Here is a 27,004-nt window from a genome sequence, read left to right on the forward strand (position 1 = left end):
GTACTGGCACTGTGAAGCAGCGGCAAACTTGAAAATCCCTTCACAAGAGAGAGAAAAATGACCAATATGTTGTCACCATCATCGTCAAATGTAAATTCTGAGTTGACCAAGACAGATTCACAGGTATGTATGCCATTTTCATGCTATGAAATGCTTTTAAAATGTTGTTATAATTATGTACATCATATGATTATGAATGCCTTGACTCGAGATCGAGTCTGAGATTGAGAAACAAGTTCGGTCCCATGCGTAGCGATGTGTGTGGCTGGCAAGACCGAACAACTTTTTTTTCTTTAATTTTACCTGCAAGACCTATTTCATTCCTATTTAAAAGAATATCATTAACAGTGCTATAAAGCTCAGACTCAAGTCTCAAGACAAATTTGTAATCACGTTTGGTATTTCTAAGTCAAAGAACACACAAAAAAAATAATTAAAAATTTGAAGACAGTCGTACGTCGTAAAACTTCACTCTAGGCGACACCGCAATACTTACCCGTGTTAAGAAACTGAGACTCCACTCACGCGCATTTGGGCAGCCCTAGCTTAGAACTAAGCTTTCTTTCCGTAAAAAATCTTTATTCTTATGATTCAATAAATGTTAATGAATATATAATTACTCTTAAATCGGTACTCACCGGTTCTTTTCTTGAATTTTCTGCCAAATTTAGCTATGTGCGAATACGGGGCATCGCGAGCGCTGGTTTTGGTGGCACGGTTTTCGCGCGGGTTTTGCTATGAGTGGCATCGCCTCTGTCTGGGCGGCTCATTGAAAATGGGGTTTAATGCGCATGCGCACATAGTAGGTGCAATCTCGTGCCTTTTAACAGACAGCTGAAGATGTGCTCTTTCTGTACATATAAGTTTCAATGTGGATACTCGCCTGTAAAGTGTGGATATCGGAGCTTGAAAGTTCATCAAATTTTTGGACGCGTAAATGTTCGAAATTTTTAAATGGTAAGTAAAACAAGAATCCGATTAGGTATACAATTTGACTGGAAATATATTTGAATTATCAAAAAATCCAAACTTACGCGATTCTGACGTTGCGCAGTCCAGATATAAGAGATGCCAGCTACCCCTGTCACAGCCGGTCTCGGCAGTCGAGCTGCCCGATGCGCCTGCCGTTGGCAGGGCGATGCTACCCTTGTCACAGCCGGTCTCTCGTCAGTCGAGCTGCCCGATGCGCCTGCGGTTGGCAGGGTGATGGGAGCGGTCGATAGTGAGTCGTTCATGCTGGATTGAACTAGATCGTAAATTGCTTACTTGATGATTATGTTGTGCCTTTTTTGGGAAATCTCTGTCATTATACCGTAGATAATTATTCTGATATTGATTTTAATACATTCATTTGTCACAGAAAGATTTTATCATCCCAAGGTTATGTGACTCAAGAGTCTAGGTGGTTGATTATCGTTTCATTTGGAAACTGGATTTGCTTTTGACAGTGGAATATCAATGTTGACTTTTCTAAAATTAAATTCATGGGTGGAAATCCCAGGGGGACACGTCCCCCTACCCAAAATAATAGGGGGACATGTAACAATAATACATTTTTTTCTTTCTTTTTTTTCTTTTTTGGTCAAACTTTTTGGGGTGAAAATGACCTTACAACAGTTTGGGGATAAACTTTTTTTTTAACTTGTCAGAGTTGCCAGCATCCATAGGCGGCGAAAGCTGGGGGAAGTGTACCCCCCCCCCTTAATTTGAGGTGGGGGACGATCCCCCCACCTCAATTTTTTTTTTTTTTTTGATAACCTTTTTTTTTCTTTTCTTTTTTTTTTTTGCTTGTCAAATTTAGTTTTCTGCGTCCCCCTATAATTTTTGGTTGATAACCTTTGGTGTATTTTTTTGATTATCAAAATAATTTGGTGGTCCCCCTAAAACTGTTGGCTTTCGCCACCGATGCCAGCGTCCCCCTACCTTTGGGGCCAATTTCCGCCCATGATTAAAATGCAAAAAATTTGTTGTTTAATTTTTCACTCTCAGAGGAAATATTTCACTTCCACATGGCTCTATTGTCTATTTTTTTTATGTTATTCATTTTTTTCTATTTTATTATAATTATTATTTTTTTTTCAAGAAGGGTGCCGGGGGGGGGGGAGGGTTGTGTTCATAAGTTGAAATGGGGATGGGATTTGTATAAGTTTTTGTGTCACTTTTGTTCTCTTGTTTTGAGTGTTGGAGCTTTGATGCCTGTTTTTGTTGCTGTTCAGAGCTTTATTTATGTGCAGTGATTTCACGCTAGAATATGAACTTATTTTTCATTAAAAAAGGAGTGCTCGAACATGGCCTTTGTTGTAATCATACATATCCAAGAAATGCATATATTAAAGCTTAATTTTTATGTTTCCTTCTTGATACTTGAATTACATGCAATGCTACATCTTTACACCCTCAGACTCTGCTGCTCATTCCTTAAAAAAATTGTAATCGAATGCCCACGGTCTCCAAAATGAAAGGTACATTATCCATCTATAAACAAATTGTTGAAACAATAAAATACATAAAGAATTGGTGAAACAATCAAATACATCAGAAAAGCACACTTGTATTTTTATACCATACAAAGTACATGTACAAAAGGAATATTTTTCATTTGTAAAAAAAGACCCCATACATACATGTACACAATACTAAAGTTGAAAAAGAGCTAATTGTAATTTATATCAGAAAAACAAAGAAATACATTAGAAATTACAAAAACAATACTTTAAACAAATTCATTTAGGAAATTATCTACATGATGCTGTTTTGATGCCAACTAAATTATATACAAATTATCTCTCATTATTACTTTCATTTGGCAAAAAAAAGAGGCGAGTAATTGTAATTTGCATAATTAATTAGAATTAATTAAAAGAAATTATTTTACACATAAGAAGAAAAATTACCAAGTGAAATGATTACACATCAATTGAGTTTTCTTTCACCTTTCCATTGATACCTAACTTACTTCAAAGGGCTCAAAAACAAAGAAGTTAGAGCCCGTTGAAGACTTGGGTTCAAAATGGTCACAAAATGGTCACAAAAATCGGTTATGCACTCCATTGACTTTACATTAAGACAATGACCACAAATTTGGATAAATATGCGCGACTTAAACTGGAATAACTTTATAATTTCTTGATGAAAATTTGAGTTCTTGGTATCATTTGAAAGGTCTTTTTAAGGGCTTTCAAATGATACCAAATTCATTGAGATTTGAGGATTTTCATTTTTTTTGTCACATACCTACCAAATTCCCACGCTTCTGGCTTCAATTCTGCGATGGATTCTGTTGCCATAGACAGCTACACATGCAACTCTATTTATAAATGGAGCGCCCCTTACGAGAGTTGTTAATGCCGCGGAAAAATTGTTAGGCATTTTGGCCTGTGGTCAAGGCGTTCTTTTGTTCTATTTTTTTTATAGGTATGAGATCGAAATCACACTGTTCCATAATGATTCCGAAAGGGGGTGCAGCACCCCCCACCCACATGGGCGCAAATCCCAGGGGGACACTTCCCCCTAACCCAAAATAGTAGGGGCACATTATCAAATGTCCCCCTACTATTTTTGTTCTTTTATATATGATGGAAAGAAATAGGCCTACATCATTTAAATCGAAGTAAAACATGTATTTTGGACGAGACGACCTTCTTTTGGGGGTGATAAACCTTCCTTTTTTTTTTTTTTTTGTTAGTTTGTTTTTGTTTTTTTTTTGCCTGTTTTCCAGCCCCTGGTCCCCTACCTTAGATTTCCACCCTTGCCTCCCACTATTGATATTGTTTGCGAATCTGTTTTGTAAATTAAAGGGGAATTTCACCCTGATAAAAAGATGATGAAAATATGAGAAAAATCATTTCAAAATATCGATGAAGGTGTTATTTGACAAAAAATGGAGTTGATGAATTTAGAATGCTTGATTTATTGTGACGTCTATAACGAGCAGTTGCTCTATCCTAAATATAAAATGCCCAAATTTCCCATTTTTAATGGTCCGTAACGACCCACTTTTTTCTTTTTGATAACAAGTATGAATTGATATAGGCCTACTAAAATGTACCATAAAAATCATTATCATGTATTTCTTGACATTTCATTTACTTTTTTACCATAATAATAGCTGCTTGCAAAGGCCTACGCCGTCACAAAAAAACCCGGGGGCCGGGGGGGGCACTTACATTGACGAGTGGATACCATGCGCGACCAAAAAGAAAACGTAAAAAGGATGTCCTTTTCACGATAGGGCACGTTACCTACGTAACGTGATAAGGGTGTCAAAAACACAAAAATAACGAAGGGTATCTATTAATTCGCTAGGAAAACCGTCGTGTTTAGGGTCTAATTTGCGGGGATGATAAAACAAAATCAAAATGTTTTATAAAGGATGTCCTTTTTGCTCCAACACTTCGTGTTTAGAGTCCGATTTGCGCGAGGTGTAGAAGGTGGGGTCGTACTAAACCAAATAAGGTAAAGCCGACGACCGAAGGACCCGTAACAATAAAACATTCCTGTACTTGTTTAGGGGTTCATTTCAGGGAATATTTGCCAAGAGTATCGTTTTGTTTCCAATACTTGTTAAGGGTAGGGTTTCACACGCCAATACTTGTTAAGGGGTGCATTTTCAGAATATGGAAATTACGTGTTTAGGGTGCTTTTCGAGACCCCATGGTCGCGCATGGTATCCACTCGTGAATGGAAGTGGCCCCCCCGGGCAAAAAAAAAATCTTACCTTTGAAAAAGATTGGTGGGGGATGGATATTCCTCGAACGCATACCAATTTTTTTTCTGCTATTTTCATAATAAACTTTAAATGAATTCAACTTTGCACTACTTAATTTTTTCAAAGACAAAATAACAAAATTACATCTCGTCATCATCATCATCACCACTATCATTAGCATCACCATCATCATCACCACAACCGTCACCACAACCATCATCATCACCAAGATAATTTTCATCATCGTCATTGCCATCATCATCTTTTTTTTCTTTATTTTTTCCCCATCCCTTCTTCTTTTTTTTTCTTCCAATATTCCTCCTTTTTTTTAGAGCGGCACACCGTCATGCTCCCTCACTGATTATCCGCCTCTATATGCTTGGTGTTGTATAAATTGGCGGATACCTGAATGAAATACTGAAGAGAAAATAAGGAAAGGGAAAAAGTAAGAAGAAAAAGAAGATGAGGAGAAGAAAAAAAGAAAGCCAAACAAATGAAACAAAACAATGTCAAAATTTCGTAATAAAGTCTTCTACATGTACGTCAGTTTAATAATGATGTTTTCATTGAAATGAGAACAAAAAAAGAATTGAAACCATAGGCGGCGGAAGCGGGGACGTTCCCCCCTAAATTTGTTGTTGACCTTTTTTTTTTTGCTTGTCAATTTATTTTCCTACGTCCCCCCTAAAATGTTTGGGTTGAGAGCCTTTTTTTTGCTTGTCAAAATTTTTTAGGTTGTCCCCTCCTAAAATTTGGGGCTTCCGCCGCCAATGATTGAAACAGGACTACATTATAGTGTAAAGAAATAGAGGGAAGCTCCGAGACAATAAAAAGGTTGAAAAAGAAAAAAATGTGAAAACACAAAGCTCTCACAACATGAGCATAATAACAAATAATAACAAATAAGCGAGGACAAGTAGCTGAGGGACCCCCCCCCCAACTCTCTCTCTCTAGTTATCTATCTATCTATCCGACTCGATTATATAAGAGAAGAATTTACTAATCAAAATATTATGAGCAAAAACCACGAGCTGATATTTTTTATGAATATTCAAAACTGATAGAGAGACGCAATCGAATTATTCGATTGCGACAAAATTGATGATCTGAGAATTTATTGTTTTTAGGAATTCATTAAAAGCATAAAGTTGATCAGCATTAAAATATGGCAGGCGCAACGCATGAGCTAAAGCTTTATAGGCATACACCGATAAAAAATTTTAAGTATTTTTGGTAATCATGAAAAAAATTGATATTTCATGAAAGAAAGCTCAAATCCCGAGGAGGAATATTCTTATGAATTGACTTAAAAAAAAACTGTGGTAAGCCCCATTTAATATTTGATTATAAGTCGAATAAAACAGTAAAAGCTGACAAACGTTCGCGTGATATTTGGCAACCTCCCCCCCCAAAAAAAAAAATAAATAAATAAATAAAAAATAAAAAAAAGTTTTTAACTATAATAATGATCGAAGGTAATTTTGTCTCGCGTAGAACTGGACAAATGAAAAAAAGATTGTCACTAAAAAAATGAAGGTAATTTTGACCCACGTAAAATTTGGCGAGCCCCCCCCCCAAAAAAAAAAAGGAAAAAAGGTTTTAACAAGCAAAAAAAGGCTAAAAAGGAGAAAGAAGAGACAAGAATAATTATGAACGAAATATCCCCATTACAAATAATGCTGTGATCATCATAAGGGAGGGGTCGCATAACTAATATGAACAACGTATTTAATTCCAAAATATTTACTACAAATCTCAATAGGGGGATCGGGCAGAAATGCTCACCCCCACCCCCACCCCCCCGATCCGCCACTGATTCCAATCAATAATGACATTTATCTGCAATACTGATACTTTGGAATCAAGATACTGAAGATTGATACGCTTTACATAAATTATGAACGTCTTACAAAAAGATAATCTACCGATCACCTGACCGATCAGCTGACCAGTTCGCGTATCACTTCGGAGTTGATCACTCGTCGCAGCTGTGTGGAACGCTCACCGAAAATCAACAAAAAGGGCCTGAAATGTAAGTTTAATGATAATATATTTTAATTTGAACTACTTAATTAATACTTTTAATGTATCCCCACCAAATGAAAGTCATATCACGTAACTCCAATTTGTATTAAGGCGTACATTTACCAAAGTCTTGGGTTGGAAATCAGAACAGCATTGTCTAACCCATATTTTTGGGTAATGTCGCCTATGAGGTCCATACATGTTAATGTTTGGACCTCATTGGTACTAGGAGTGGTAAAACTTCAGTTGAAATGCATGTTGTCTTTATTTTGATGATGATGATCCACACCACAGCATTTATATTGCGCCAAATATCTGTTAAAACGTAAAGGCTCATGCTCATCCAATAAGTTAATCACTAAACATCTGCCAAAACAAGTGAGTTTTAAGAGTTCCTAACTTCCTATCTATGCTGTCAATTTCACAAAGTGAAGAATGGAGGGAGTTCCAAAGGCGTGGAGCGATAGAAGAAAAGGCGCAGTCTCCAAATTTAAATTAGGCTTACCTTTAGAATCCAATGTCAAGTGATATTGTGTGTGATGCCTCTAACACTACAGTTAGTAAGGCCAAGAGAATGAAAGTTTTAGATTTGCATCCACCGCCCGCATGCGCATGCTCAAAACTGCCCGCATGAAAATTTCATTATTTCAAAAACATTTCATTATTAAAAAAAAAGTTCATTACTTACTCTCCATCACAAAATTAACAAGTTCCAAATCATCGCAGGGCAGTAAAAGGTTATTTTTCCAGCTTTTACGCACTTACTACGTGCATTTTTAGAATAAAAAAGTTAGCAGAAAAGCTTAACGTGTCGAAGTTTGCATACCGGTAAGTTACTCTTCATGAGATTTTACTGTGTATTACAGGCAACTGGCCCCGTCCAATGGCTCTAATAGCTCCTAAGGCATAATGTTAGGTTTAAGCTGAGTTCTCGCCTTCATGGTTTTAATGAGCGTGATGTATCCATTGTTTATGGCTAGACTCTGCTAGGTGTATTTCAAAGAATAATTACAGTTATGGTGTGACTCTTAACAAATTAGGTGATGTTTTAATTTAACTTAAAATGCTTTTTTCCATGTCTACTCTTTCTGGTGTCAAAATTAAGGGGTGTCGAGCTAGAAAGCCTTTCTAAAAAAGGTTCAGTAAGAGCTAACTCATTGGTTGATGTATATTAAACTAACTTGTTGGTTTTGAGAAGCAGGGTCCCTGGCACTAGGTCTAGTATATTATTTCAATCTTTTCTATAAGAATTATTTTTTTTTATTTACTGGTATTATGGGCTAACAATTCAAACCTTATTTGTATAAAAGTTTTTGTATTCTTATTTTTAACTAATATTTTTTCAGATGCATCAGGCTCCTACCATTGATGAGTTCTCCATCATTAAACCAATCAGCAGAGGGGCTTTTGGGTGAGTTTTCAAATTTATATTGTTTTATTTTATTCGATCTCATCTCATCTCTTTATTTATTTATTTATTCATTTATTATTTATTTATTATTATCATTTTTGATTATGATTATTTATAAATTTTTGGGGGCGGGGGTTATACTATTAGGTCTATGACTTCTTAAAAGTTATAAGTGTATAGAGAAATTAGAAATGATTTTGTTTTTGTCTTTCCATTTATCAGACCTGATTTTATTTTCTTCATTTTTCGCATAGGCCTATGTAACATTAATTCATGAAATTTTCAATAATTAAATGGAATATAATGATTTTACTATCATTTTACTTTTTCTCTTTCTATGGGGTCACATCTTTCATTCGCCTCCTTCCTCTTTCTACTTGCTGAATTTGATCTCTTTTTGTTTCATTTTTGTTATGAATATTATCATTGTACATGAGTGAACCGTTATATTGTACTACCTACAGAGAAAATTCTTTTCCATTGAATTTTCTTGCCTACCATAGAAAGGTGTACCTGGCCTACCGCAAAGGAAGAGAGAAGGAGAAGCTCTTTGCCATCAAAGCTATGAAGAAATCAGATATGATCAACAAGAACATGGCCGCCCAGGTGACGGCAGAGAGGGACGCACTGGCCCTCTCCAAAAGTCCCTTCATCGTTCATCTCTACTACTCCATACAGACAACGAAGTATATTTATTTGGTGAGTTACATATAGGGGAGACAAAGCATGGTATTTTAGCAATATGCCAGGTCTTTTTTCCAAGCAATAATATTAAACTAACCAATGTCTGTATTCTTGTGTCATTCACGTAATGAATTTTCAAAAAGGCCTTTCATTGTTCATTTCTACTCTATACAGACAACAAAGTATATATATTTGGTGAGTTTCATGCTTATGATCAAACTCAAATTCAGGTATGTGTCACAAAGAGATTAAAAGTGTGACTCAAAGGGTGACTCAGGAGAAAAATTGCATGGGGTTAAAGGCGATTTACATGTAGCCCCCGAAATGCTCAAAACATCCCTGGAAAGTAACAAAAGGGGACCTGGAAATCTCAATTCATTGCAATTTCAAATCTTATCAAATGTTGCAGTTTTAGGCAGTTAGTTGTGAAAGTAGCCTTCGCATATAAATATTTTTTTGCCTTCTCTGCGCTTGGTATATAATGCTTTTTTGCCAGTTGTGGTAACTGCCAATCTAAAATTAGTTTGAACACAATGCAATTTAATGACAATGGATTATGACTATATTTAAGTACAAAATTTGGTCCAATGGATTCTGGTAAAAAAAATGTGTTATTATTGCTGAGAAATTAACGAGACAAGCATGGTATTTTAGCAAGATGCTGGGTCTTTCCAAGCAATAATAATAAGCTAAACTAACCAATGTCTGTATTCTCGTGTCATTCACGTAATACGGTAATGAATTTTCAATTCAAATCAATTCATGTATTTAACCATTATCAGTTACAATACACTAATTGCATGGATGTACATGTATGTATTTTGCCATTGGGGATTGACCAGATAGTGAAAAAATTTGCTTTTTATGATTGTATATGACATATTAATTTATTACATTGTAAGTGTTCTGTTAATGGTTGTTGCTGCTCTCTATTGTTGTAAAATATTAACCATTACCGCATGAATTAAGTGTGTAAAAGATGTATGCTGATTCTGTGATATGTGACATCCAAACTAATAATAGAAATACAGACATTGTCTCTAATAAGGGCCCTGGGAATCAAGGGCGGATCCAGGATTTTTCAAGGGGGGGGGGCACATTTTCCCAAGGAAAAAATTTGACAAGCTATAAAAAAGAGAATGTTTTAAACAAAAATTAAGGGTATTTCGTCCAAAAAAAAAATTGACAAGCAAAAAAGAAGGGGGGGGGATACAATTCTGTTTTAATGGGATTTTTACATCACAAACTTGCCTCTCAAAGGGGGGGGGGGGGTCACGGGTCGACTGCTGGGAATGATTTGAAAAAAATGTTTGAAGGGGGTGCTGGTTTAAATTATAAAAATCAAATTTTTGCTACAAAAAACAAGATAATTTCTTTTTAGAAAAAAGTCTTTGTCATTTTAGTTACATTTCTGTTATTTACATGTATCATACCTAACAGATATCCAGGGGGTGCTGTTTATGGAAAATAATACATGCAGCACTGTTGCTTCCCAGGGCCACGTTTCTACTAAAAAAAATGAATTTGAATAGAAATTGACTATTATACATGTACATCATCTGTACCTCCCATTGAATTGATCTGTAGGTTATGGAATACTTAATTGGTGGTGATGTGAAATCACTCCTACATGTCTGTGGCTACTTTGATGAACGCACTGCTCTGATGTACACAGCCGAAGTGGTCCTGGCACTGGAATACCTCCATAAACACAATATCATTCACAGGTTTGTTGACTTGTTTGCTGTTATATTATTATTCAGTGAATAATTTTCCTGGTATCGCATGTCAATTTGCTTCACATAATTTTTTAAAGTCTACTATTCATAGCATATTTTTACATAGGCTGTACATTACTTTAGTTGAGAGCTTTTCTCTTATAACCAAAAATGCTATTCAAATTTGTAAAGCAAAATTATTCCCTGTTAGTATCATTGTTAATAATATTTGTTTATTTTTTATCATTTTTAATTTTTTTTTGATTTAGCAGATATCCAAAATAGAATATAAGACAAAAACATAAATTTTTACTTTTTCTAAATGAAATGAATTTTAATTTGTGACAGGATTTAACATAATATTCATAAGATATGACACATGTGTTGAACAGATAATCTTTAAAAAGATTGAGGAGGCATATGCCTTTTGCGCCCCAGCTTGGATCCGCCACTGTTATCTGACGCCATCTCATGCCTTAATGTGAGCAAAATTGTCCTTCCCTAGCATTACACTGGAAATATGGAGTCATGTCGTCCATTGCAATCCTCATGAATTTGGGCGGATACTTTTTCTTCATGAATTATATTTTCACAGGCTATTTAGTGGCAGGACGCACTCAATTGTCTCTCGGGCCACTCGTGTCCTGTGGGCCACTGTTTCAAAACCTGGGTACTAGACAACTTCGCTCTCATGCAATAGTGTAGCCCTTATTTATAATTTATTATTAGACGTAGGGATCCAAATGTCGTCCGTCCGTCACAAATCTAATGACACATAACTCCACAACCATTAGTCGCTTTTCAACCAAATTTTGATGGTAAATGGACTTGGGGGACCTGCATGTTATGCTGCAGTCGGAGGTCATAAAAGGTCAAAGGCCATTTTCAGGTCAACATTAAACTTTACATGCAAGACTCTTAAAACACATGACTCCGCAACCGTGAGTCAATTTTCAACCAAACTTGGATGGTAGATGTACTTAGGGGACCTGCATTTTTGCTGCAGTCGGAGGTCACATGGTAAGGCCAAAGGTCATTTTCTGTTATTCCACAATGAAGTTTTGATACAATTCTGTTGGATGCCCTGGCAAGTCACGATATTTCTGGGGAGCGTTTTATCAACATTTTTGTCGGACATGTTGTCAGATCTGACATCTTTCCTTGAATTTGATTGGCTGATAAGCAATGTTACTATGGTAACTGTCGGATAAAGTGGGACTTGTCGGATGAAACGTCAGACAAGTCCTTTCATGAAATGCTCCCCTCGTTGTTTTCATAAGTGGGCGTTATGCAAAATCGCTTATGCCTTGTTTATTCCTATATCATTCTTTGTAGGGATCTGAAACCTGATAACATGCTGATCTCAAACGATGGCCATATTAAACTCACCGACTTTGGCTTATCCAAGATATCAATGGATCACAGTAAGTCACTGCTAACATTTCTATATTGCATTCATCTAAAAAAAAAGGGAACACAATTTAGAAATGACTTTGAATGAGTGAGTTGTTGCTTGTATTTGTATCCAGGCAATGAGGCCACATTTCATCAAATGAATAACAATAATATAAAGTTGCAGAGCGCCGAAACTAATCCATTAAGTATATATTCTACTGCACTATTTAGGACTCCTAAAAAGCTTGTTATTAATTAAATAGATGTGTTTTGAGCTTTGATTTAAAGTTGTTTACTGATGATGCTTCCCTAACTACCAGGCGTAAGCTATTCCAGGGCTTAGGGGCTGCACAAGCAAATGCTCGATCACCTAGCGTTACATTTGTTTTGAAGGATGGGATCTATAAAAGCAGAGGATCCGTTGAGGTACCAATATATGTACATGTATCTGAGTAGTGGTTTGAATTGGGAGTGAGTTGTCTTTCACTGCTTCAATGTAAAGATCACTTGAATTTTACTTATTATTACCCCAGATTCAGAATGCAACAGTTTCTTGATGTGTATGTTTGTTTTATTTTGTTATTCATTTATTAAAGTATTTTTTTCAATATTTAAGAATGCAATCACCCTTTTTTTTCTTTTGCTTGACTGAAACAATATCTTGTCTTTCTCAGAAATCAACATAACGGATATCCTCGGTACACCCTCAGTGGTCAAGCCGCAGAGAACAGATTCCTTCTATCGGACACCAGGACAAGTTCTCTCTCTAACGACCAACCTAACATTCGTAAGTCAACACTTCTTTAGTCCCACATGATGCTTCAAGGAGATTGTTGAGAAATGCGAGAAATCAGCGTATTTGACCATCCTGAGATTGGTTAAATGTGTTATGTGGAAGGGTAGTGGTGGAGCAGTTCTGAGTCTCGTCTTGTAGACAGAGGGTTTTAGGTTTGAATCCCACCAAAATTGCTCAAAAAAAAGAATTTGTGTACAAGTCCAAAGAAAATAGTGTTTTAGCCAAAGTTCATAAATGTATCTCTATTTATCTGTTTACTAATTAAAATCAATTAATTTCTTCTTGTTTATGGTCAAAATAAAGTCCGCTACAATTTCCTTTGAAAAAAAACAATGAAAAATGAAAAGTTGAAAAACAAAGAAATACATAAGAAATTTAGAAAACAATAAAATACATAGGAAAATAAAGTACATTTGATCAGATTCCTATAATGAGTCTGAACCAAAAATTAGCATTTTAGGAGTATTATTTAGTTAATTAGAGCAAACTTTTATTTTATGCCTAAATTAGCATAATTAGCGGTGAGATTTTTCCCAGAATTTGAGCGTATAGTTTTGTAGACTTTGCCATGGGTAATACGTGTGCCAATTTTCGTCGTGATCGTGGATGTAAAAGGATGTAAATCATGAGCAAATGCACAAGTGTTTTTCAATTGCCAGGTTTAAGTGTGTAAAATCAAGTTTTCATACCGTCCTTGTTCATTGCAGGACACTCCAGGAGCAGCGCTTGAGGAGAAGTTCCGTCATCTAAGACACACTCCATTGTCCTCACCTCTCCTTACAGCTGTCAGCAGACAAGGCCTGCCTCGCCCTAATAGTTATGGTGAGCGGCTCTCTGAGGTAACCCAGGAGAAACATCTTCACCAAACCTCCCACGATAATGATTCGCATCGCGGAACGGAAGGTGTAAGTGTATGTCTCTCAGAAAGGATAAGATCTACAAATGAAAGGTCTCAGGGTTCAGGATATCTCCAGGAAGTTCTAGGATCTGAAGGTCAGAGGTCAGGTCGAGTTGGGAGTATGGCTGCGAGACAGCAAGGACGAGCGAGAGACGTCGTGTTTGAGACTCCAGTAGGGCGGGCACCTGTGAGTCGCCCCTCGATTCATTTAAGCTTCAGCGATGAACGGAGACGGTCAGGTCCTGAGGCTGATCAACAACCATTGCAGAAGGGGTACTCCATGGCTTCCTCACCAACTGAAGATGTTCCAGTGATGGGGTCAGGAAGCAGTGCTCGGGGCAAGAAGAGACATCTCTCCGAGGTAGAGATGAGCCCAGTGTTACAGCCACCCAAAGGCTGCGTCAGGATGCTTAGATCTGGCTCTCACAGCGGTTTGACGTCAGAGATCAGGGGGCTGAGTCTCAAACTGTTTGTGGCAGATGGAGATGACGAGTCAAACACAGATGGCCATGGGAGCAGGCTCAGTGATACAGGAAGCCTCGACAGTAGCCTGAGTCTTCAGGATGTGGAGTCAAGACGAGACAAAAGCATGGAAGAAGTAGCCCCAGCAGGTTCAGAGATGGTTGGCAACATAGACTTGCAAGGAGATATCAACAGGGACAGTTGCTACGGAAGCGCGTCAAGAACATCAACTGGCCAAGACTTGGAGGATATTATCAGCAACAATGATGCCTCAATGAGAAGTACAGTTCAACATGATAGACGTGGCTCTAATGAATCTGGTCTAGCTGGTGACAAGAGTATCGAATCTATCACTTCAGATTGGACAACGGATGGCTTTGACTCAGAACATGCATTGCTTGATCGGGGACAGTCCAGTCACAAAGAAGTAGGAGGCATTCCTGGACATGACAATGTCAGTGCAGGAGAAGATCCCGTTGGTCATGATAGATCAAGACTCAGTTCCTCATTTGGTCCAGAAAACAGTGACAGCAGTCTCTCGGGACTTGATCTGGATGCATCAAGGTCATCGACTACTGGCCATGCAGAGAAAGAAGGTGTCAAAGTTCGGAGGTCATCTGGAAAGAAGAACGTCAGCTTTGACCTGGAGGTCAGTGTAGATCACGCGTCCGAAGCAGCGGATTTGAAAATACCAGTTGGCTTGTCGCCGTCTGGCCATGATAATGGACAACACCCGAAGGGACAGGTGATGTCAAGTCCGACGGAGGATGGGAGGAGTCACAGTATGTTGTCCCACCAATCAAATTGCAGTGTGAAGTCATGTGATCAGCAGGAGAGGAGTGCTTTCTCTGACCTTACAAACTTTTCACCGGATGAACCTGCCAGGCTGAGCATGAAACCAGTGAGTTGGATTCCATTAATGATATCAAGAATCAGGCCGAATGCTTCATTAGAATGAGATGTTCCCTTAATATTTCATGTGTTTTATTGGCTATGAAATCAAATCATGAACATCCCTCTATATCAGCGAAGCACTGAAATATCAGAGAGTTGATAAGATTGAGGAATTTTGATCGTCAAAGTAAACAATCCTGTGAGCACTTTACATTGTATATCACTTCTCATTGTAGTGTTGAAAATGAGAGTTTTAATGCATTATTTGACAAGAAATCTGCCTCGTAATTCTATTTTATTATCTTTTGGATGAGGTTTGGAAAAGTAGATATTACTTCAATCAACCTAATCCAACTCGGGTCAACCCTAAGAATTTCCCCCTCCCCGCATTGGAAATTAATGAGTGCAACAAGCGATTTTTTCCTCATCACACCCCCCCAAAAAATCAAATAGAATGCTAATTATCTCTACGCCTGCCACAGCAACATTAAAGTATATAGAAATTCAATTTCCTACACACAGCGTAATAATGGTATTTGCATTAATACTGTTTGATTGAAGATCATGCAAAAAATAGCCCCCAAATTCAGCATTCATCCAAAGGTGAAAAATACACCCCCCCTCCTCTTTATGTTGGCCTATTGTTACCTACCCTGTCATTTTTTACATTCTATTTTTTCCCAAATCTTGTAGAGGAATGCCTCAACCCCTGGCCCCCAGGGAACGAGTCACACCCCTCTACGAATAGCATTCCGGACCCCAGGAAAACTAGCCTACGTCACACCTGCTAGAATACGCTACAAGACACCAGGTAAGAGACAAGGGGGGTGGTAAGAGTAGGGGGGTATTCTGAAAACGTTCTATCTTTTGTGTTATCTCATGGAGATAGGAAGACGCTATTATCATTGCAAATCGGTTTTCTGAAAATCTTGACGCGGTCTTATCTCTGTACACTGTAAAATATGAAGTGCTAATTTAGCACTTACAGTGCTTGTATAGTGACTGCACTACAAGCGCTGATTTTCTAGTTTAAATTTGAACTAGAAAATCAGCACTCGTAGTACAACTCTACATCAGAATATCGGAATACCACATGCATATTATGTTCTTATCTTTCAAGCGTGCGCTGGTATTACATGTACATGTATATGCGCAAAATATAAATTTACACTCTTGGCATAGGTTGTAAAGACAGCAAAGATAAGAACGTTTTCAGAATACATGTTTGAGATTGTGACGGAGATATGAACATATGTGATTAGAACGTTTTCAGAATACCGCCCCAAGGGTGAAGGGGCTTGGGGCCATTCCCCCCCCCCCCCCCCCCCCCCGATATGATCAAAAGAGCCCTGAAAAATAAAAAGAGCTCTGAAAAATACCCATTTACTGCAATGTCAAAGCTTATCCAGTGTAGGAGATTTATGCAGAAGGTCGTGAAAAGTATCCCCAAATACCAAATAATATTTCTTTGCCTAATAAAGAGATACTTGTTATCAGACATTTAATTGTACCTCTTGTTTTTGTACATAATTATCCTCTGAAATTCACAATAAAAAAGCATACGGAAATCAAAACATATACAGCAAAATATAAATAAACTTGCATTTTTGTGTATGTATTTATTCTCCAAAATTCACAACAAGAAATAAATATAAACATAAACTTAGCATAATCTAAGTGTGGGCAAATTTTGCCATTCAATTTTTCTTTGGTCTATCATTCTTCATCACTTCCAGTGACGATCGCGTAAGATCTAGATGTGCGTGTGCAGTGTACTACGTGCAAAAAAGTGCATTGCCCCTCGATTGTTTCGTTATGATGATAAAGTTCCTTTGTGAGATCACAATCTTGTTGGAGCATGATCTCGGATGCTTGTTACATTTGTGCTAGCATTCAATCAAGCATAATTGTCTTCATTGGATATTTCTTTCAAAGGAAACCTTGATTTGAAAAAAAATCTTAAAGAGATATTGAAATTGATATCTATTCAGTTATAATGGTTCTCGATGCAGAATATTAAGCAAATAATCACCTCTTGATTTCAGGTGACGAGGCAAACTATCACTTTCTCGGCAAGCTGGATGTACTTGCTACCTTTCCTCTGGATAGCTACATCCAGTTTACCTCATAAATCGATAAAAAAAAAAAAAAAAAATAAATTGATAGTTCGCCCATCACCTTCTCCAACAGTGATTTTTGCTTACTAATGTAGGCTATCAGAAAAGTACATTAATATAAAGCTGTTTTGCATGGGTGTCGATCGGTATTCTTGGTTGGGGGGATGATTGACACAAATGTTCTTGTGGATGGGGATCTTTCAACATCACCCCCACGTAAATCACATGTTTGGACATTTGGGAGTGGTTGATATGCATGGTGTTCTTGGAAATTCCTTCATTGTTGCAGTGTATTATATAATTCTTTTGAAAATTCAATTTGTGTTACAAGTAAGCCTATTCTAAACTCATACGAAAGAAAAAATGACAAAATTGCCTGGACCATGTACAAAGTGATCTGTTTATTGAGCATGATGTATACAACTTCTCTCTTAAATCTAACCCGACTGGCAATATCATTTTTCTTCTTAATGCATGATGATATGCAGGTTCGGACAAATTAAGACTAGCACAGATTACAAGCTGTGTGGCTTCGCGTGCGCCATTCGGCTTACCACCATTCCTTAGACGATTTTAACCCTGGATTTTAACATGTTTTAATAAGTGCATGATACAAAAACAAACATAAAAAACAAACAAAACTCAAGTGTGATATGATATTTCTCCAGCATTTTCTTGAACCATCAGTGTGTAAAGTCAACTAATGTTCTTAACAACTTCTTGGCCTACTTTGTGTGCAATGATTTGAATGATCTCTTCCCGGGATGTTGGAGACGTAAATTTCGTTGTGTGTTTCAAGTATGAGTTTAACTGAGGATCAGCATCAGACAAAACCTTAAGCAATTGCTCCAGATTGCCTTCATCGGCATTCCTCCGTCTAAAGGGCATTCCTTGTCGCAGAAGATACCTCATATCCTGACAAGAGAGTGGCGAGCAGTATCCTGCTGCTCTTTGATCTGCTTGTTGAGTTGACTGTCAATTGATGGTTTTTTCTGGGCCTTAAGCTGAGCCACCGAAAACCTGTGGGTTTCTGACATCTGGTGCCCATCGAAACGTTCAGTAGCCTTTTTTCCAATTGTTGAATCCATCAGAAATGAGGGCTGGATCTCGTTTCTTTGATAATGTCAAGATTCCCATAGCTTCAGCCCGCTTGCACTCGAAACAAGTCACTCCTTGGATCTCCGGTTGGTAATGGAGCCATGGATATCTGGTCAACCACTTCTTCTGAAAGTATATCTTTTGTGATTTTGTCTCTTTTGGGTGAATGATCGAACAATCTTGAGGGTGATTTGGTTCATCATCATGGAAGATTTCTTCACCTTTCCTTTCCACTGTGGCGCTAGGTGATGCCGATTCTAATTCACTTATACTAGCTGTTTCTTTTTCTTGCAGCGGACTTTCAGATTCCTTTCTCATTACTTTTTCTGCTTTCTTGCTTGGGGTTGCTTGAAAGAAGTTTGTTATTTTGGAATACTTTTTGCGCTTTGCATCCATTTTTAGCCTCAGATATGTCCGCGATATAATCAGGATAATTTGCTCAAGAGCTTTTACATGTTTTATGACCAGTGCGTTTTGTTAGATATGCGCAAAGAGAAATTCTTGGTAGCTTCTTAATTTCGCGCATTGGAATTTGGTTACAATAACTTTTATGACAGCGATGCCTGGCGATTTACTTATTTTACATAACAAAAATGAAGATATATTCAAAAGGGTTGCAGATTAAATGGGACAAACATGCACTTGGATGTGGGGAGGGAAAATCTGAATAAATTTAATTGTACTTTTTCAAGATCTACCCCTATGGGATTTACGTCCATGGGGTTTTCCCCGTTTATCTTGCCACACTTTTACTCCCGTTTATTTTCCACCCTTTTGAATTAATTGATTTATTAAAATTAATTTATTCACCGCTGGTGAGATGGAACAACAAAAGTTGTTTTTCATTGGGGTCCTTTTATGTCATGTGTTCAAAAATGTGAACATTTCATTCTTTTTCATATTGAACCTCCACCCATCTGTTTAAAAGTCCTGGAAAAGAATGTTTTTAGTTAATAACAAGCGAGGGAAACAAACTGATTGATGGCATACTATAATCATCATGATCAATCTTTTCATTTTTTCATCATCATTATTACAATTTTTCTACCCTAAATTATTGGGGGATGATAATACAGGCTATCCCCAAAAAATATCATAAAGATAAACATTTCATTCTTTTTCATCTTGAACCTCCACCCATCTGTTTAAAAGTCCTGGAAAATAATGTTTTCATTTAATAACAAGCGAGGGAAACAAACTGATTGATGGCATACTATAATCATCACTATAATCATCATGATCAAACTTTTCATTTTTTCATCATCATTATAATTTTTCTACCCTAAATATGGGGGGGATGTTGTCTGAACCCCCCCTACCCCCCCCCCCCCTTGATCTACACCCATACCGTTTTGCATCCTATTACCCTTGTACAGGAAAATCAACGATGCTGAGCTTTTACAGTCTGTGGGAGCATTTCACATAACAAATGATCAGTGATTTTCACTGACTCTCTGTTGTAAGCTACCGAAATCCTTGCCTGTGATTGATTCAGAGCAATGAAGTCAGAGAAAATGACCCTTTACATTTTGTGCTTTGCTTTATCTTTCTAGTCTTTTCAGCAAGCATAGACTCAAATTTGACATATAGACTCAAATATGATATTTTTACTCAAATTTGATACTTAAACCAAATATGTATAGAGTGAAAACTAGATTCCAAACTCTTTATCTGTGTCAAATAAGAGGCAGCCATAGCACTTACTGAATCTGTGCTAGTCTCACTACTTCAGACTCTGAATTATATACATGTACTATGTGAATTACAAAAAACAAATGTCTGTGCCTGCAGACTACTCTCTCTCTCTCTCTCAGTCATTCGGCAAGCCGTGAAAAAATATAAAAGCTTCTTTTATCTATTCATGACGAGAGTTTTTGCATTGTACTTGGTGCGAACCAAAACACCTCTTTTTATTCGGTCATTGCTGCTCTAAATATTGACCAAATTTAATTTTTTTAGTATCATTGTAAAGAAGAAGAATCATTCTTTCAGGTCATGTGTTTGGAATTTTCAAAGGATGTTGTAATATAGGGAAAACTTTTGATCTAAAACATGAAACAAAATAATTTTTTCATGCAACAAAAGTTGTTGCTTTCACACTTAATTTCTGTTTGAGCCCAAATGATTTTTAAATCATAATAAAGCTGAAGATCTTAGAAGCTTTAATATGATATAATTTTTATAAGAAGATGTATTTTAGATGGGTCAGCAGCCAGCTTTTCATAGGCTAAGTACATTTAGCAGCTCAAAAACAAGAATACTGCGCTCTGATTGGTCATAGAGACGACACACCCACACAAATTCCAATGTTCCCCACACTGGGCCTCTGCAAGGTCACACCATGTGGTAATCTCTTCAAATTACCTGCGCCTGTTGCTTTGAAAACATTCAGCCAATCAGAACTCTGGATCTTATGTTACTCAGAAATTTCAGAAATCTCGTCTTGCATCTTGATGGAAAAATTGGCTGCTGACCCATCTAAGAGATGCCACATATCAAGAGTGACATTGTAAGAAAGTATAGAGTTTGAGCTTTCTGACGATATAAATAATGTTTGTGCCTAAACCACAAAATGTTGCAAAATTTGCAAGTGAAAGCAGAGGAAGAAAATTCTGTTTGATGCATCTTTTTCAGGTAAAAAATTCACATATTAAAATATTTTATTAAAAAAATGACCAATATAAAAAAGTAACATTTAATCTTTCCCATGGTACAAAAAAAATCAATATTACTCAAGGAGAAAGAGGTTAAATTCTTTGAGAAAGAAAGTCTCAATTCACAATATTTTGAAGGGACATGAATTTAGCCACGAGAGGACTTGGATAAATCTGGCTCATTTGCTCATTAACACAGGGGCTTGCCAACTGACTGCTCTCTTGCACATGACATTTTTAATTTTCACCTTTCATTAATTCATCCATTTTACAAACCTTGGCTTTACCACATCGCTTTCTTTTACTTTCAGGTCGAGGTGACCTCATAACCCCTGGACCCACCCCTCTCCGGTCGCCGAAGAGTTGCAGACGGCGCCCTCTCCAGGCTGCGAGTGGACAGCCGCAGGAAGAGAGGATCCTGGGTACGCCGGATTACTTGGCCCCGGAGCTGCTCTTGCAACAACCACATTGTGAATATGAGAAAAATTACCTCCAGTGCTGGCGATGAGGACGATGATGGTGATGATGATGATGGTGGTGAATTGCGATGGTGATGGTAATGGCAAGATGGTGAAAGATGGTGGTGGTGGTGATGATGATGAGGTTGATGATGATTGTGATGGTAAGGATGATGAAAGATAATGATGATGATGATGGTGATGAAGGGTGAAGGATGATGATGATGATAGTGATGACTATGATGATCATGATTTTCATGATGATGATAATGGTGATAAAGATAATGATGAAGGTGATGATGATGATGATGGTAATGATGATGATGATGATGATGTTGATGATTATGATGATGGTGATGAAGATGAGAATGATGATGATAAGTCACATTTCAAGCAATTGTATATTCTCCCGTGTTCTAGGTGTTGGAGTGGACTGGTGGGCGCTTGGTGTGTGTCTCTATGAATTCTTGATTGGCATCCCTCCGTTCTGTGACAACTCACCAGACCTTGTCTTCCAAAACATCCTAAGTCGAGGTAAGTATTCATTCAGTACTTTGCTTTAACCGAGACCTAGGCCTTCAATGCCTTCATAATGGCCTTGATGTCCTTCCAAATATTCGTAGACTGAAGGCCAAATTAAGTGTCCTTTTTCTTGTGGCCTAAGTGCCCTGTGGTAACCCATTGCATGTGTCCCATTTTACTATTGATGCCCTTTAGGTTTTCTTAATGGCTTTGTATGCCACTAAAATGAGCACCGCATTCCCTTTCCTTTAACCCTAATTTAACTGGGCTTTTCAGACCAGTATACATGGGGGGGGGGGGGTTACCTTCAGTGGCCAGATCTTGGCCACTGTGAAAATTTGCACACGCGTAGAGTCGGATGTAAACTACAAGACTTCTTAAGAAGTAAACATTAGAAAAATTGATTTTGTAAATTTTTTACTTGGTGATTATGCAAATTCGCCCAGGATTTGGCTTTTTGGAATAGTGACAAAGTTTGTTGAGGGGGGATGGGGTTCAAATTGACCACCCCCCCAGTTAAGTATTAGGGTTAAGTGTCCTATTAAAAAAAATTTCATTATGCTTTTGTTAAAATCGTACTTTCTGTATTCACTTCTGGTGAATCTTTCTTGATTTACATCTAGAACAAAACTAGGATGATAAGCTTGTTTGCTTAATACAGACATGGGTGGCACAGGTTTAAAATAAAAACACATTTTAAGATGAGTTAAAGTGATTTCAAACCATTTGTAATGGCTGAATTAGCATCCATTGGGAAGTAAGACATTATTTTTATCATTAATAGTACTAAAAATATTTTTCTTTATAATCATAATTTAAAAAAAAAAAAATATATATTTTTATTACTTTGAATATAGAACTTTCCTGGCCCGAAGGAGATGAAGCTATATCAGTTATAGCTCAGGATCTTATTGAGAAGCTTCTTACATTGGCACCAGAACAGAGACCAATAGCAATAGGTATGAAGAGAAGTTAGGGTGATGTGACTTTCATGATGTTTGTTGTGCTGACATTTGCCCTGATGGAAAATTTTGTGCATTTAGCCAAAGATAAGCCCTAATTTCAAACCATAACTTAAAGGTAAATGCCAGTTGTTGTAACGATATCAAAATGACTTCGTACAGAATCCAATGAAATGACCGCCAAAGTGTCTGTTTGTATGAATAAAAAATGTGCCAAAGGATTCTGGAAGAAATTGTGTAATTGCTGAGAAATTAGCAAATAAGCACAGGATTTGGGTCAAGCATCAGGCCAACATTCAGAGTAATAATTTATAATTCACTGTCCCACTTTACGCTTATCTGTGTTGATCTTCAGTGTGAATATTTTTCAGCATAGATTTCAAGATTTCACAAAGTCCAGTTTATGTAACTGTACCAGATCTAGATCCTCGATGATATACTGACAATTAAGCCTGGTTTTACAGACTTTCTCATGAAATCAGTGTTTACTGCAACTACTGGCATTTCTCTTTAGCCCTAATAATAATCCTGACCTTATCCTAACTTTAACCCTGTTTTGTCTTGCCTTAACATGGTTTGGCAGAGACTTAGGGATCACTTTTCCTGTTAGTCTGTTATAGAAATGATAAAGTTTTCGTTCAAGTTGCTCTCACTTGATTATTTCTGAATCAATTATGTTCAAACTTGGTATGTATGATCATTGGGCACATGTGTGCTCATGAGGATGATGGGGTCAAAGGTCATCTAGGGGTCAAAAGTTTGGCGACCCACCTTGTTCTATGATTGTATTTCATTTGTTATGATTTGAATGTCAAATGAAATGGCATATCAGTATACTTTATTGTTTGTCGATATCTCATGCAATGCTAGTCAATATGGTTTGCTATTGAATTGTAGTTTTCTTCATGAGATATAAGATCATAAGTTTGAGTTTGATGGGACATCAAAAAGCTGGAGCTAATATTGCCCAAGCTGTATGCACGGTCAACATTGGATTAGGATCAGGCAATATAATTTGGTATCTCATACAGTGCTGGTCAATATTATACGGTATTGAATGTTTGTTTCATCAGATGCGAAGCTGCATGAGTTTCTGAATGAGTTTGATTGTGATCATTTAAGAGAGGTGGAGCAAATATTACCCAAGGTGTTGGCATGGACAATATTGGATTAAGATTGAGCAATATAGGTGGATATCTCATGAAATGCCAGTCAATAATTTATGCTATTGAATGATGTTTGTTTCATCAGATGTAAAGCAGCATGAGTTTCTGAATGAGCTTGATTGGGATCATGTAAGAGAGCTGGAGCAAATATTACCCAAGCTGTGTGTGACAACAATATTGGATTAAGATTGAGCAATATGGGTTGATATCTCATGAAATGCTAGTCAATAATTTATGCTATTGAATGATGTTTGTTTCATCAGATGTAAAGCAGCATGAGTTTCTGAATGAGCTTGATTGGGATCATGTAAGAGAGCTTGAGCCTCCTTTTGTACCTGCCCCTGATGATGAAACAGATACAACATACTTTGATGGTGAGTATACCAGTTAGGAGCTTTAACCCTTTGAACCCTAAATTATTAGGGGCGGCGGTGACCCATACCCTGAATTATTTGCACGTATCAATCACATTCACAAACTCCCATGTTTCAGGCCCAACGGCTATTACCCGGACCAGGCTGACTGAAGCTGTTTAGCTTCTCATAGACCTAGTCTACAGATAGAAATATCAACTTTAGTGACTGTTTTGGTCTCAGAATCGCTGTTTTGACTTAAGTCACATTTATCAATAGCTTCCCCATAGTCAGCACGTGCCTTGCCGCGCATACCGTGTAATACCACACATGCCACATAAGCCACCGCTGTAGAGTGGCATAGTTTTGGTCATATTTTTTGCAAAAAAAACTTTCTGAAATCAATACCAATCTTGACTGAAATTATCAACTAAATATCCCCACAGTTACTAGAAAGATGACATCATTTTAAAAAGATCACCTGACACTTAGAACCCATGTTTTTTAAGTCACATGGCTTCAGGCCGATCGGTATTTGCACGTTTACTGCTATACCGGCCTATCGGGTTCAAAGGGTTGAAGGGGTTATATTGGATTTAAAGAGGTACTGCAGGCTAAATAGGGATAAAGTAAAATCAGATAAACAGAACACTGAAAATTTCATCAAAATCAGACAAGGAATAATATAGTTACCAGTATGACATTTAAAAGTTATGCATTATTTCAGTGAAACAGTTCAATGCATGTCTCATGAATATTCATTGAGCAAGCTGATGATGGCACATCCTGACTTATTCTTTTGTCTTTATTCCTGTGAAATTACATGTATATTTATACAAATTTTGTCCTCTAAAAGTAAAAAAAAAATCGCATTGTCTACTGATTTAATGTGTAAGATAATCATTGCTGTAATATGTTTTGTCACAAAGGAGACATATCCTTAATACATGTATGCATTTCAACTCGTGTAAAAAAAAGAGAGAGAGAAATAAGTCATAATAATTTCCGTTTACAGCATTGTTAATGTAGAGTGTACTGATAATTATTGTGACAATGATTTTCATTTTCCAGCACGGAACAAAGCATGCAATTTGGATTTGTCTTGCGGGTCATTCGCTTCATGAAACAGCAAAGGAAAGCCATCTCAATCGAAGCTATGTGATGATTAGACGCTCAACCTTGAACCAGTCGAAGCTCAAAGTAGAAGAAATGCATGGACACATGTACAACTCTTATTACATATACATGTACATCTACATGTATATTACAGTAAGTGTCCTTTTGTAACAAACTATATGGGCTCCTAGTTAACTTATTACAATTTTCTGGTGCTTAAAGCTTGTGTATAGTTTTGGTAAATCCACCAAAATGCACCTATCACTATTCCAATTCATTGCTAGCCAATATGAATGGATATGCCCTATAACAGTTATGATGTGGAGGATATGAAATGAAAATGTGTTTTACAGGATAAATTTTGCGATTTTACATGGAAATTTAACTTGATCGGGTCACCCGATCAAATTAAAATATCTGTGTGTTTTTGTCTTTCAATTAAATCCTATTCCAAATCATGGAATGGGCTGAAACTTTCAAGATATGTTCTTTGTCTGTAACTTTTGGATATCTAATCACTAAATTTATAAGATAAGTGCTTGAATGCCCATTTTTTAATTTAAACCAAGCATCGCCGAGAGAGGGCGCTATATATCCAAGATTTGAATATTTGAAATTTTCTCAGAGAAGTGCAGTTGGAAAAATATCTAACGGTCTCTATGCTTCAGTAAGACTGTCATATTAGATGATATTCGATTATCAATCACATTATTGATCCTTTACCAAAGCTATACACAGGCTTTAAACTGTTAACATACTATGGAAACTCAGTGCATTTGCTTTAATATGTCAAATGGGGAGAAGCAAATATGTGGAAACCTGGGTTAGTGTTTTTTTATTTTTTCAAGTTTTGGTTTTTGGATTGTACTCATTAGGATAGGTTGAGGGCTAAATATGTATGAGATTATTAATATCTTTCATTTGAACAGAGAAAAAAAAATATCATAGATATAGGGGTCAGCTGCACAGTGGCTGACGGTTCCACGATCAATTGGGCAAAGCAAATTTTCGGAGTATTTCATTTCATGTCTATTTCGAACAATAAATTTTTTAAATTCTATTTTCACGCATAAATACGGAATTAACAATAATAAATATGAAATTAAAAGGTGATAATCCAGGATGCTGCATAAATTTTTAGAAGCACTTGCTTGGTCAGGCAAAGTAAAATTATTAAATAGTTGGAATATACTTGCCCAGAAATCAATTTTACTTGCCCCCCAAAAATCCTTGGAAAAAAGTTTTACCTCTACAAAAGAAAGTTTTGGAGTTTTATAAACCATTAACGTTTTCTATCTTTTCTCTCTGAACTGATCTACCTTGCTAATGCATTTCTTTTTCCAAAGTGATTTTATCTTGCCTTCCATGACCAACATTAGGGTCAATATCATATCATATTGACCCTGATATTGGTCATTCTTCTGTAAGAATTTTGCTTGCCCGATGTGGGCAAGTAGCTTTGGTCTTTACTTTAAAACACTCGCCCGACTCTAGCTATTACTTGCCCCGGGCAATCGGGCAAGTGCTTATATAGCATCCTGGATAATGTCACTTTCTGTCTGATAGT

The 27,004-nt window shown here is 37.0% G+C and overlaps 1 protein-coding gene across 1 annotated transcript; it reads left to right on the plus strand.

Annotated features, from left to right (window-relative positions):
- LOC121417112 (serine/threonine-protein kinase greatwall-like) lies at window positions 1-25,686 on the plus strand. The gene is made up of 13 exons (XM_041610696.1): window positions 1-123; window positions 8,080-8,144; window positions 8,648-8,843; window positions 10,416-10,555; window positions 11,882-11,970; window positions 12,616-12,728; window positions 13,445-14,998; window positions 15,685-15,802; window positions 21,172-21,330; window positions 21,739-21,852; window positions 22,698-22,799; window positions 24,232-24,342; window positions 25,393-25,686. The coding sequence occupies exons 1-13, from the start codon at window positions 58-60 to the stop codon at window positions 25,443-25,445; spliced, it is 2,880 nt and encodes a 959-aa protein (XP_041466630.1). The 5' UTR covers window positions 1-57; the 3' UTR covers window positions 25,446-25,686.
- The last annotated feature ends 1,318 nt before the right edge of the window (window positions 25,687-27,004 follow it).

The sequence above is a fragment of the Lytechinus variegatus genome, chromosome 6 (assembly GCF_018143015.1).
Source record: "Lytechinus variegatus isolate NC3 chromosome 6, Lvar_3.0, whole genome shotgun sequence".
Classification (NCBI taxonomy): domain Eukaryota; kingdom Metazoa; phylum Echinodermata; class Echinoidea; order Temnopleuroida; family Toxopneustidae; genus Lytechinus; species Lytechinus variegatus.